The 11,453-nt window shown below is 39.3% G+C and overlaps 3 protein-coding genes and 1 long non-coding RNA gene across 10 annotated transcripts in view; 2 read left to right on the top strand and 2 right to left on the bottom strand.

The window, feature by feature from the left end:
- Positions 1–10: 10 nt before the first annotated feature.
- The window catches only part of LOC124223082 (uncharacterized), a 111,337-nt gene continuing 99,894 nt past the window's right edge, over positions 11–11,453 (top strand). Inside the window, exons 1-2 of one of the 2 annotated variants that reach the window (XR_011177681.1) lie at positions 11–541; positions 10,060–10,226. This is a non-coding gene — a long non-coding RNA (uncharacterized lncRNA). The remainder of the gene's footprint in view (positions 542–10,059; positions 10,227–11,453) is intronic. The other variant, XR_006884198.2, reaches the window with a different exon arrangement.
- LOC124223080 (uncharacterized) lies at positions 767–4,509 on the bottom strand. Of its 3 annotated transcripts, XM_046634744.2 has the most exons (6): positions 4,283–4,509; positions 3,554–4,147; positions 2,841–2,980; positions 2,526–2,650; positions 2,218–2,360; positions 767–2,103 (listed from the first exon to the last, which is right to left on the bottom strand). In XM_046634744.2, exons 2-6 carry the CDS (start codon positions 3,561–3,563, stop codon positions 1,616–1,618), a joined length of 906 nt encoding a protein of 301 aa, XP_046490700.1. In that variant the 5' UTR covers positions 3,564–4,147; positions 4,283–4,509; the 3' UTR covers positions 767–1,615. The 3 variants fall into 3 exon arrangements, with proteins under 3 accessions (XP_046490700.1, XP_046490703.1, XP_046490702.1); XM_046634747.2 differs by lacking the exons at positions 3,554–4,147; positions 4,283–4,509 and adding an exon at positions 3,310–3,537 and having other exon boundaries at positions 2,526–2,646; XM_046634746.2 differs by lacking the exons at positions 3,554–4,147; positions 4,283–4,509 and adding an exon at positions 3,310–3,535.
- LOC124223079 (hydroxylysine kinase) lies at positions 4,880–8,221 on the top strand. The gene has a single exon (XM_046634742.2). It carries the CDS (start codon positions 5,232–5,234, stop codon positions 6,306–6,308), a length of 1,077 nt encoding a protein of 358 aa, XP_046490698.1. The 5' UTR covers positions 4,880–5,231; the 3' UTR covers positions 6,309–8,221.
- Positions 8,579–11,453, bottom strand: part of nolo (no long nerve cord) — a 93,768-nt gene continuing 90,893 nt past the window's right edge. For all 4 annotated transcript variants that reach the window (XM_046634725.2, XM_046634726.2, XM_046634727.2 and 1 more), the window contains 5 exons: positions 11,349–11,431; positions 11,060–11,273; positions 10,810–10,982; positions 10,339–10,492; positions 8,579–10,202 (listed from right to left, as the gene is read on the bottom strand). In XM_046634725.2, the coding sequence (XP_046490681.1) occupies positions 10,093–10,202; positions 10,339–10,492; positions 10,810–10,982; positions 11,060–11,273; positions 11,349–11,431 (734 nt within the window). In that variant the 3' untranslated portion in view covers positions 8,579–10,092. The remainder of the gene's footprint in view (positions 10,203–10,338; positions 10,493–10,809; positions 10,983–11,059; positions 11,274–11,348; positions 11,432–11,453) is intronic.

Below are 11,453 nucleotides of genomic sequence, written 5' to 3'. Positions count from 1 at the left end.
ACCGACCGACGTTCAGTTGTTACCGTCGTTACGCGACGTTCATTTGTCGCGCGACATTCGATTGAGTCGTTTCTCGTCGAATTCCGGTATACGTCTGAAATTTAGAATTCAATCCCGTGAAATATTGGTACCCCGTGTGGTTGATAACAGTGATAATTATCACGATACGTAGGATAAGTTGAGGATACTGAGAAGTGGTGCTCAGTGAATATTTTAGGTGTTTTCTTTCAGTTACGAACTTATCCGCGCTCACTTGTTTCTCTCGACTTTTTTCGAATAGTACGTTGATGTTTTTTTCGAACGAGTGATGCTGTGAGCTTCCCGACGATAATCGCGAAATTACGATGCAATCGTCGTCGTAAACTTTCTACTGGGAAAAGATGAGATTGCCCCGAAGGTGTTTTCTACAGTAGTGTGTTGTGATGTGGTGAAATCAAGTGCTGGTGATAATCGAATTCTTCCAAACGCCTTCAGTTTTTGAGGACCAAATAGAGTGATGGCTGCCTGGATGCATTTTTGAGTACTTGCTTGATTTTAAAAGGTTAGTGATGAATAGTTTACTAGTAAAATATTTCGGTTACGCATCTTTTTCGTATGTTTCACTCTTCGAACATTGTACACGCCGCAATTAGTCAATGGAACTAGCTGAAAAATTATATAAATCTCTCGTTATTTTCATTTCGTTGAAAAACGAAGTCTAATTATCATACTAGGTTTTTTACCGAACAATAACTGCGACATGATGAATCAATGAGACCTTATCGAAGAAATTATATATCATTTTATTATATATTCCAAAATGCCTATTTATATTATATTTACACGTATTATCTATTCATTTATATACATTACACAGTTATTTCAATTTTTGTATCGCATATGGTAATTAATTGAGACTTCGTGCGGTAATACCTGTAAGTTGTATGCACACCAGCTTTTCTTGATTCAAGGGAATATATCTCAAGCAATAAAATATTTTCTTATATTATTCTCGTAATAGGTATTCTCGTTATACTATATTTGAACATGAATCTGAGAAAATATCACACTGTTATTTCAAAAACGTTCAGAAGTATGAATTTCTAATTAAGTACGAAACGATTATGGTGTCACAAAATAAAGAATGGCACATATTTGAATGTATTTATATAACGCGAGCATGTTTTCATTTTCGACTCACCTATAACTCGTATTGCAAACTTGAGCTTGGCCCGAAAAGACCTGAGTTTGACTCCCCGTTACGCAATATACTAACTTCATCTTCTATCAGTTGATGGAATTAAACCCCTAGTTAAATTATCGAAGCACTGCAATAACACCGCTATCCTTTGAGATCCTCTTTACATGTTTCAAACACGTACAGTAATGGAAATTTTTCAAAATATTGAATGAAGCAGAGAAAACTGCAATGGACAAACGATTCGATTCTTTGTTTAAATATTGGATAAAAATTTAGCGAAAAAGGAAACTAAAACTTTCTTTCTCAACTATCGCCAAGCAGTGATCTATGATGCTTGAAAAATTGAAAAACCTTCGAGATACTAGCCTCCTGTAAGATATACGCAGCAAAATATTTTACATCCGCTACGGTCTTCTTAGAGTGTGTTTCGCTTTGTTATCTGCCGATATACTCTATCGCATCTTCGTCAATGACAAGCACCTCGTATTCCGTAAAAGCAACCTCACCTTCGTTCAGAGGTATATAACAGACCTGGTGGTTAGGTTGGATCTTTCCTATGTAGTATATGTTTTCGTGGAGCACTCTGCCGACAAAGAGAGCATAACTGTCCTCTGTTTCACCTCCGGGTAACGCGTACAGAGGTACCGATCCCTGCCAGCTTCTTACCCAGCCCACATTGGGATGGCACAGAATTTGAAACTCTTTTTTATGATGCGTCGATCCACCCCATGATAGGCTACAAATTCTTTCTCGGACACTGCCTGGGGTTATGGTGTTGCTATGCCGAGCTCGGCCTATGTAAAGTCCGTCATCCGAAGCAGTCACCGCATTCCTGGGCAATCCTTCGTCAGAATTGCAATCTATCCAATAGTTGCATGTCGCAGCTAACTGTGTACGTACAGCGGGTAGAGAGGCAGTGTAGTCTACAAAGAAGAAATAAAAATATTGAATTGCACTTCATCGCAATATTTTAATAGGGAATTTTTTAACATCACTGCTGTTATTTGTGTATTTTAAAAGGCTGAAAGTCGACTCACGTTCAAGAATCCATTCTCCCCTCGCCCCCCATGCCGTGCTGAACCCTATGAAGTTCACAACAAACGGATCGTTGTCTTTGTACCTCATTCGGACATCGCCAAAGTTCTGACAAATTACTTCCAGAAGCCCGTCGCACCACCACCTGTGACGGGATCGTGTTCAAATTGCATTCTGAATTCATTGAGCCAGTTTGAAGAGACGGTCATATTTGCGGTTCGCTCATTTGATTCCTTACTTTTAACGAATTGCAAATGAACTCGTCCGTTTTCTTCCGTTTGACGTTTCTTATAAAATTTCTTGTACCTACTTGATACAAAAATCCCTCTGCGCCTCACTACTCAATATACTTTCTGTTTCTGCCTCGACAACATCTGAGTCTGAGCTGTTCCTCTTGATAGTTGACATTTTGTTGCCCCATCCACCTATGACTATCTGGGGAAAGAGAAATTAGTTTACTTATCGCAAGGAGAAACCACGCCATTGAATAATCCAATTTTTAGTTTCTCTCATGCAATGCAACGCTTGTGTACGACATTTCTCACGATGCTTTTAGTCCCACAGACCCTGATAATGACGCATTTTTATTTTACTCGATGCCTGCTTCGTCGACCGATTCACTTACCTCGTAAACATTTGAGTCCTCGTTCAGATGAGTCCTTAGCGCTATTCTTGCATCATGGGCTGCCGCTACACTAAGCCGTATTTTCTTCTTTGTTATAGGAAAGTACCGGTATTCCGGACTGTCGATTGTATTAAACCTAACTGTGAATGAAGACAAGATTAGGGATTAGAAGCAAATTAGAGACAACGCTAGAGCGAATTACTAAAAAAGAAACTCTTAACACCATGTAATCGGTTCAGATGTAAACAGGAAAAAACTTATGACCATGAAACTGCATAGTATATGTACTGTGAATTGAAAGACAAGTTAAGTCACTGTTCAGAAATCCGGTTTTGGTGGGTGGAATTTTAATCGAGGTAAAAAAAATAGGCCGAAAGAAACAGTATGTCGCCGTGATCAAAGTGCACTGGACTTGATGAAGCTTTGTTAAATTTTGCCGCGATCGTGGCAAATGGTCAGTTTTATTTACATGATTCAAGTCTTGATCCTAGGTATTATCTACCAAAGCTGACAATCAGCGAGTGGTATCGGCGAATTGTCGATGACAGATTCATCGAGACGGTGCCACGATAGAGTTTGGATTGAGGTTTAGCGTTACACATCAGAAATTAACAACATCCTAATCTAATCCGGATTTAGGGTTGAACTTGTTTCGAACTTGAACACTCCAGTCGAGTCTTTCATTTTCTAACCAGCAATTAGCGTGTACTTACGCGTGGCCATGACGATCGGAGCGTTTGTGAACGTTTGTAAGCGTTTGTTCGACCGCCTAGCCGTAGTCTGAGCTTGGTGGAGCTCAACACCTGACAATTATTAATGTTAATATTCGACCCAAGATCTGCAGCCTGGACCCTATCGAAAGTTCTACATCGACCATCGCATCGACTGTTCTCTCGACTCTCGCAAGTCGCAACGAGAGTCGCTATATCCTATTCATGGCGATCCTGTACAGGGTTTGAATACTAGCGCCAAATGGTTATAAAGCAGAATGGTTTTTTTTTCTACGTAGAAACTAAGCAAACGAATTCTTTTACACAACTGTTCTTTACGAAAAATTTATTGCCATTATTTGTATACCGTAGAGGAGAAGAAAATTTAAAGATCATTGATTTCGCAATCACTTTACTTTCTGTCTCTGCGGTCAACTGTAAAAGATATTGGATTTATGCTGAGAAGACGGTCGGTACTTAGATTTTCGAAATTGGTAAATTCCTCTTGAATGTGGTTTCGGCGAAGCATCGTCTCCTCCTTTAATTCTTTCATTATTTTCTTCATTGTTCCGTTGGACTTTTTGAGGTTCTCGTAAGCTGCGGTGTCAAGGTATACGGACAATATGATACCGATGCGTTACTACGAATTCTGCGTCTTACAATTATCAACAGCTAGGCCTCGGCTTCCAAAAGAATATTTCCACTAGTAGCTTAGTTACGACAATGTTATACCTTCTCTCATTTCGCGTTTATCCCTCTGCAAGGCTGACTTCAAATCCAGGAACGATTTCAAGATCTTAGGTTGACATATCGAGTGATGCTGGTCTAACTCGTCGCGGACGATTATTATTCCAAATTTTCTCTCCTCCCGAAATATGTACGCGTCTAATTCCTGGACAGCGCTTTCGAATTTCACCTTCCTTCCTGACTGACACTCGGAATAATTCCCAAGGGGCATCAAGATTTCGAATATAGTGTACATTTATACCATCATTGAGCCCGACGCAACCACTCGCTTTATGCCTGTCACACGCATCGATCGGACGGAAATACTCCGAGTTTGCTCCGAGGGCGTGAGATCAATATATTATTATTATTATCTAGACAAAGTTATTTCCGTAGTATTTACCGTAGTTTGTCAGAACCGAATGAAATGAGTAAAAGGAGAGAAGTTTCAGCGTTTTTCGAAAGTCGGTTCTGTTTTATCTTTCATGCTCCCTCTAATCACTTATCACTATGTATATATATATGTATATATTATATCTACATTAAATACGAGATTCCTCGCCTTGGCGTCAGTTTTCGTTCATCTATACACTGCATCAGATATTATACTGTTGACTGTTGCCTCCGACAATCTTATCATCTTGATAACGATGAATGCAACGCTGTATTCGAAATAGCACATCGTTTAGTCAAGCTTTACGAGCAATATCGAGTCTTAGTGGAGCAGCATCTACCTCCTCATCCTAGTGTATTATACCTTTCGGAGATGCGTAGCAATCGCGGGCCAAGACTGGGCTTTATAGATGTGATTGACGCAATTGAATATTAAACGATCCTTCCGCCTACGGCCAGTTACAGGCGCTAGTCGCGCCACAAATTTCTATCGGTCGGGTTCGTCGTTGGGATTCCGAAACATAAAAGCTCGTGGTATTGGGAGTTAAATTGAATTCGCATAATGTCCGCTCTTAGCGGTGACGAAATTCTACAACCCGGCCAATTGATCAGACCCAAAGCTGATTCGAAAACCGCCGCGGATCTGGTGCGCCGTTTGTACGGATTGAATGCGAAGCTGGTCTCCGAGTTGAACGCCTATGACGATAAGAATTTCCACGTTCTCTGCGAAGAGGAGTTCGAAAATCCTGGGATAACCGGCGTCGAGAGGGACGGCTACGTTCTCAAGATCACGAACTCTCTCGATTCTCGGAAGACCGGATTCGTCGAGGGTCAAACCGCGATGCTGGACTTCCTCGAGGAGAACGGAATAAGAGCCCCCAAGCCTGTAAAGAACTTAGAAAACCGCTACTACTCCCTGGAGCTCCTCGGCGACGGAGCGGAGAAACACGTCGTCAGACTCCTGACTTACATACCCGGAGATATTCTCCATCGGCGCGCCGATCCCCCGGACGAGCTGCTCGCGGACGTCGGGCGATTCGCCGCGGAACTCGACGAGGCTCTCAAGAAGTTTCATCATCCGGCTTACGAGCAGCACCGCACCCTCTGGATGCTGAACTCCGTACCGAGGCTGAGGGACTTCGTTCACGCGGTCGATGATGCCCGGCGAAGACGAGTGGTGAACGAGGTGGTCGCCAAGTTCGAGGAGGAAGTTACGGGGGGCATGGAGATGCTGGAGAAAGGCATAATTCACGGCGATCTAAACGAGCAGAACATCCTCGTCGACGACGAAGGGAAAAGGGTCGTGGCGGTTATCGACATCGGGGACTCCCAAAGGTCTTGTTTGATATTCGAGATCGCGATCGCGCTCTGCCACATGCTGCTTCAGGCGGATGATATTTCCAGAGGAAAACACGTATTGAGAGGGTATCAGACTGTCAGGAGAATCCCCGAGATTGAGAGGAACGTTTTAAAGACATGCGTATGCGGACGGCTCTGCCAGAGCCTCGTGCTTGGCGCTTATTCGTATATGAATGATCCGGGGAACGAGTATCTTTTGTGTACTCAAAAGAGGGGATGGTCGCTTTTGGAGGAGCTTTGGGAATTGAGTAACGATGCGCTTTTAAAACTGTGGGAATGAAATGATGACACAGGTCTGCACCAAAAAACTGCACAGGCTTTTCTTTTATACTGTTTGTTATAAAATTTCACTCACTGAAATCGGAAAAAATACTATAAAAGTTCCATCACGTCAGGTTTTTTCTTCGACTCGTGTTTTGTAGTTTCATTTAGAGTGAAACTCCCGTTTAACTCGATATCTGGTATCCTATTCTTGATTATAAAAGTCCCATGCAGAAGTGATTTCTTACTTCCATTTAATATGTATCAGAGTGAGACTCAAGAATATATACAAACAGCGAAAGAGAAAATGGAAAGCGGAAGCGTGTTCGGAGGCGTATCAACGAGAGGAAGAACAGGTTTCAAAGGTCTTAACCAATCAAAAGTTTCTCAATGTTATCGTTGGTTACGGGCCTTTTTTTTACTCAACATAAAATATTCAATTCTATTATATAACTATATTTTTAATGAATTGTACTGTTTGTTTTTATTTTGATATAATTTCCCATGAGTCAATGAATCCCGTGATGACGTGCTTGGCAGAGTGACGAATATCTATCACAAAGTTATAACTTATTAAGTTACATAACAACTGCTGCGTGATTCTAGGAGCACTCCCAATCTCTCCATACTCCCAAGCCATTAATTTGATGTAATGTACATATTATTTTTACGTCCTCAATGTTCTCTTTACCAGTAACTCATTTTTCCAAACGAATGTAACACAAATAATTGAGTTCACTGTTAAATATTTTGTGACAGTGTTCATAATGTAACGATCATATCGCTGCTATTTATATAACGTCAATAATATATTTCATTCCGCTAACATTACGAGACTGCAATACTTTTTCTCGTAATGGTATACCTATAATTCAAAACAATGGAAAGATATTCCGACTCAGTTTTTGCTATACGATTATTGTCGCATAGCTTGTGATTTCTAGATAACATAACTGCAACTAGCTATGTTGGCTGGGTTGTATTTTGCAAAAATACTGTATGTGATGGAAGAAAATGGAAGTCATTTGTGGATTCAGCGTACTCGAAAATATAATACTTACCACAAAAATCCCGTGCAGCTGCAATTTCTCGCTTTTTTTTTTGCAGACCTGTGTAAATTATGCCAGATGAAATTGGCTAGTAAAAAACGAAGCATGCGGTACATGTATATACTTTTGAATTTTTATTCGTCATTTAATGCAATATGTATAATAGGCAGTTACATATTTACATAGATATAATGTTGAATCATAACACTCTCCGCACACTTAATGTACATAATAATTATCATTTTACACAACTAGGATCGACGTGTTATATATGTACAAAAACTTAAACCTACACAACGAAATGAAACCTTAAAGTATATCGTGTATAACACACCTAGTTCATATTGTTTACGCGTGAACAATTTTGACATTTGGCGGCTACTACAAAATTCAACGTGCGTCGCATTCGGTGTGTTCAATATCTTATTTCATTACAACTTTTCCTTCACGTGTCATAATTGTGTAAGTAATAGAATAAAAATTACGGTCAAATTTGAAATCAAAATTGAAATATATAATTGTTCAACATCATTTTCCAGTAATTGCGAAATTTTGCAATAATATTCTACACTACTTGCATGTATATTATAATATGTATAATCGTTCATCTGAATAATCATTATATGATAGTTATATTACACTGGGCTATAAATTCACATCTACGGTGTTGTTTTCTTCGTTTTGCCAGATTCACGTAAACCTCGTATAGGTATAACATATAATATTATGCACAGCTGCATTTCTTATTCGATAGTTATTATTAATTATAATTTAAATACTATAGTGCTTCTTACAGTCGGCTCATTTGGCAAACCATTATTTTTTTTCCTTCTACTCTTCTCGTCGTTTATAAGTATAGAGGCAAATTCGTTGGTCGCAGAAATTTATTTGCAAAAAGTTTGAGCATCGTCCGCTGCGGATTGCCACCTATGAACTTGCGGTAAAATTTTTGTAAATAAATTTTTGTCGGAGATTCTTAACAAAATAAGTACATTATATATTACATGGTGTGTATAATATATAACTTTATATTTTTATTGCTTACAAACGATTGGCTGCACGTTTGACCAATATATAGCGTATATTATTTTGTATTCCTATCCTAATCATATATCTATACATTATTATAGGCATTCATTAATTCATTCATTATTTTTATTGTATTCTCTCTCTCTATCTCTCTCTCTCTCCCCCTCTCTCTCTTGCTCTCTCTCTCTCTCTCTCTCTCTCTCTCTCTCTCTCTCTCTCTCTCTCTCTCTCACTCACTATAATATACATATATATTTATAATACTAGTTTGTTCCTATAACTTTTTAATATTTAGTTAGCTTTGTCAGCTCAGCGCGCACAGTTCAATGAAAAACAATTAATAATAGTACAATAAATACAAAGTTATGTGATCGTACCTAATGTGAAATATATAAAATAATTCGAGGGAAGGAAATCGAAACCAGCAATCGTTTAACGAAAATGGAATTATCGTGGTAATGCCCCTTTGGGAACGGAATGTACTATTATATTTATTTATATAGCTATATTATGTGACGAAATTATAAACCCGATCTATGGAAATATTGCTCAGTCTTGAAGAACGATTCTTGCAGGAGGTATGTTTAAACAGTTCGCGCGTTGGTTTGTGAATATATGAAACTGCGCTGTTGTTAGTAAATAGAAATATAAATTACCATGCACGGAATTGAAATCATACGGTATAATCAGTACAACAATAATACAAATCGCAGTTAGTCTAAATCGTATATAATTAAATATATTATTATTATTACTGTTATTATTATTTTTTTTATTACTTAACTTTGAATACTTTTACGTTAAAGCCATTTTATGTGCGAGTCAAGCACCAACATTGAAATACTTTAATGACAATAATCTTATCAACTTCGTGTAGAGTAATAAGTCCTTTTTTTCATCTTCTGAAACGGTGACTGTAACGTATATTTAAAATTCACAGTTAAACTTGAAACAATATCGCTTATTTGTTGTTTTGGAAAATTGTCCGAGATGCGCGGTGTTATTGTGTTTTTTTTTCCTCGCATTTGGCTTAGTACCTACTGTGGAATTTAGTCGACATTAGGGAACGCGCCAAATAACCCGGAATTATAATTAATCTCTGCATGTTACAGCTTAATTAGTGTAATTTCAAGTTTAATAAGATGTCGTTAATTTTTTAGTATTTTACGTTCTTACATTTCAGATAATTTGAATAATTTTCTGTGGAAAACAAAAAACGATTTTCTTGATTTTCATAATTCGCTTGCTTAAATACGTAAAATATATTGTATACATGTATTGAGTTGCAACGAAATTATAATTTATCGGCGAAGAGAAATGATAAAAATATTTAATTTCGGAGAAATTGGTAAAGATTATTATTCGCGTAACAAGTCGGTCAACCACATACTATAATTCTTAAATTATGTATATATAGTATATTATATCTTGTTATTTTGTATAATATTTAACGTATTTTCAAACAATACACTGCAACTGTCACGTTGCCAACTTTAGTCAATTTTCAACCAATTTTATACCTACGAGGTATTCAATCATGATTCAATCTCATATAACAAATTTTTCCATTTTTCTTGTTTCCCTAATCTTCTTCTTTTCTACATATCTAGCTGCAAAATTTTCTCCGTCTTTTCGTGAATCTAGCTCTTCTTTGTCCTGTTGTCTAACCTTTTATCTTCTCTTCAATTTCAGTGCCGTCACTTGATTCGAGATCGTCACGCTGTCTTAGGACTGCCGACGACAGGATTGGCAACACTGTTTCTCGTAAAGAGGCACTCGGCACATATTCATTGCTTTTACTTTACCGCAGAACTGCGAAAGATCCTTACAGTGCTCTGAAACATCCAAATGATCTACCGGTAAGTTACGCCGCACAATATTTACTCCGAATGACACGTTATCCGGAATTACGAAACCGAACTGCGTGTCCGACCTGACGTTGTAAAAGCACATATGCGCCATGAGTTTTACCTGTTGTTTGGAGGCAAGGTGGTCCTTTGCACGTTTTCATAACAGAAGGTCGTGGAACGTCCCTGCAGGCGTTGCCCGCTGCCTTTTTCGTCCCAAACCAGACACACTGTAAGATTCTGTACTTGACGCCATCCTCCTCGCAGGAAGCGGTGCACTGAAATAATGTTTCGACAAATATTTTTTGTTCTGCAAAAAATACTCCCCCGGTGATACTTTTTCGGTAAAGAATATACCAAGGGGTTAATCACTCTTGATATCTGGTGTAAGCTTTTTCGGAAATCTTGTGAAATCTGTTGCAATCTTTTGAAATTCTTTGAAATCCCAGAAATATTGCGAAATCTTTTTAATCTCGAAATCGGGTGTACATTGAATTGACGAGTGATTAACCTTTCGGGAAATACCGACTCGATGCACCTAAAACCATCGAAATTTTCCTAAGCACCCGTATTTTGAACCCGATGATTAACTCACTTCCGACCATTCGCCAACCCGCCATACACCTTTGCACTCGTCGTTATAGCACTCGAGTCTTTGGGGGGGTTTGACACTCTCCTCGCATTTGCTGACATCGAGGACAGTCGCGTTCGTCGTACCGTTGACCCCTTCCTCCGTAATGCGGCACGTAACTTCCCTCCTCTGCATTGCTGCAAAAGGATGAAAGTAGAGCAAATCGGAGAGGGAGAATGGTGAACTTTGAGGAGGACTCGAGGAATTCGCCTACCTGTTTGCCAAGTGAAACACCGCGACGTCTCGCAGGGCGTCCATTCCCCGGCATGCCACTGCGGGCATCTTTCTCCCCCGCAGGCTCGAACCTTTTCTGGAATCGAAATTCCCGCGTCTTCGCACAGCGTAGCACCGACGGCTGTTTTCGGGGCGACCTGAGTGGCGTTTATTGCGGTCTTTACGGGTCTCACGGTGCACTGAGCGCCTCTCATCTAAAGACCAAGAAGTTAAAATCGGCTTAGGAACCCGTTTGAGTTATTTTACTGCGATATCGGAATATTGATAACCTGAAAACCGCCGCCACCGCAAGTCTGCGAACACTTGGACCATTCCGTTGTGACCCATTCAAACTTGAGCTCCTCAACGATGCCTGCAAGAAACAACATCGAGTG

The sequence above is a fragment of the Neodiprion pinetum genome, chromosome 7, assembly GCF_021155775.2.
Source record: "Neodiprion pinetum isolate iyNeoPine1 chromosome 7, iyNeoPine1.2, whole genome shotgun sequence".
In the NCBI taxonomy this organism is placed as follows: domain Eukaryota; kingdom Metazoa; phylum Arthropoda; class Insecta; order Hymenoptera; family Diprionidae; genus Neodiprion; species Neodiprion pinetum.
This window is presented reverse-complemented; position numbering and strand designations above follow the sequence as displayed.

Coding starts and splice junctions, on each gene's coding strand:
- LOC124223080 (XM_046634744.2), bottom strand. Junction 2,361..2,525: donor CAGAGGGATTTTTGTATCAA/GTAGGTACAAGA, acceptor ATCCCGTCACAG/GTGGTGGTGCGACGGGCTTC. Junction 2,104..2,217: donor GGGAGAATGGATTCTTGAAC/GTGAGTCGACTT, acceptor TCTTCTTTGTAG/ACTACACTGCCTCTCTACCC.
- LOC124223079 (XM_046634742.2), top strand. CDS start 5,232: ATGTCCGCTCTTAGCGGTGACGAAATTCTACAACCCGGCCAATTGATC.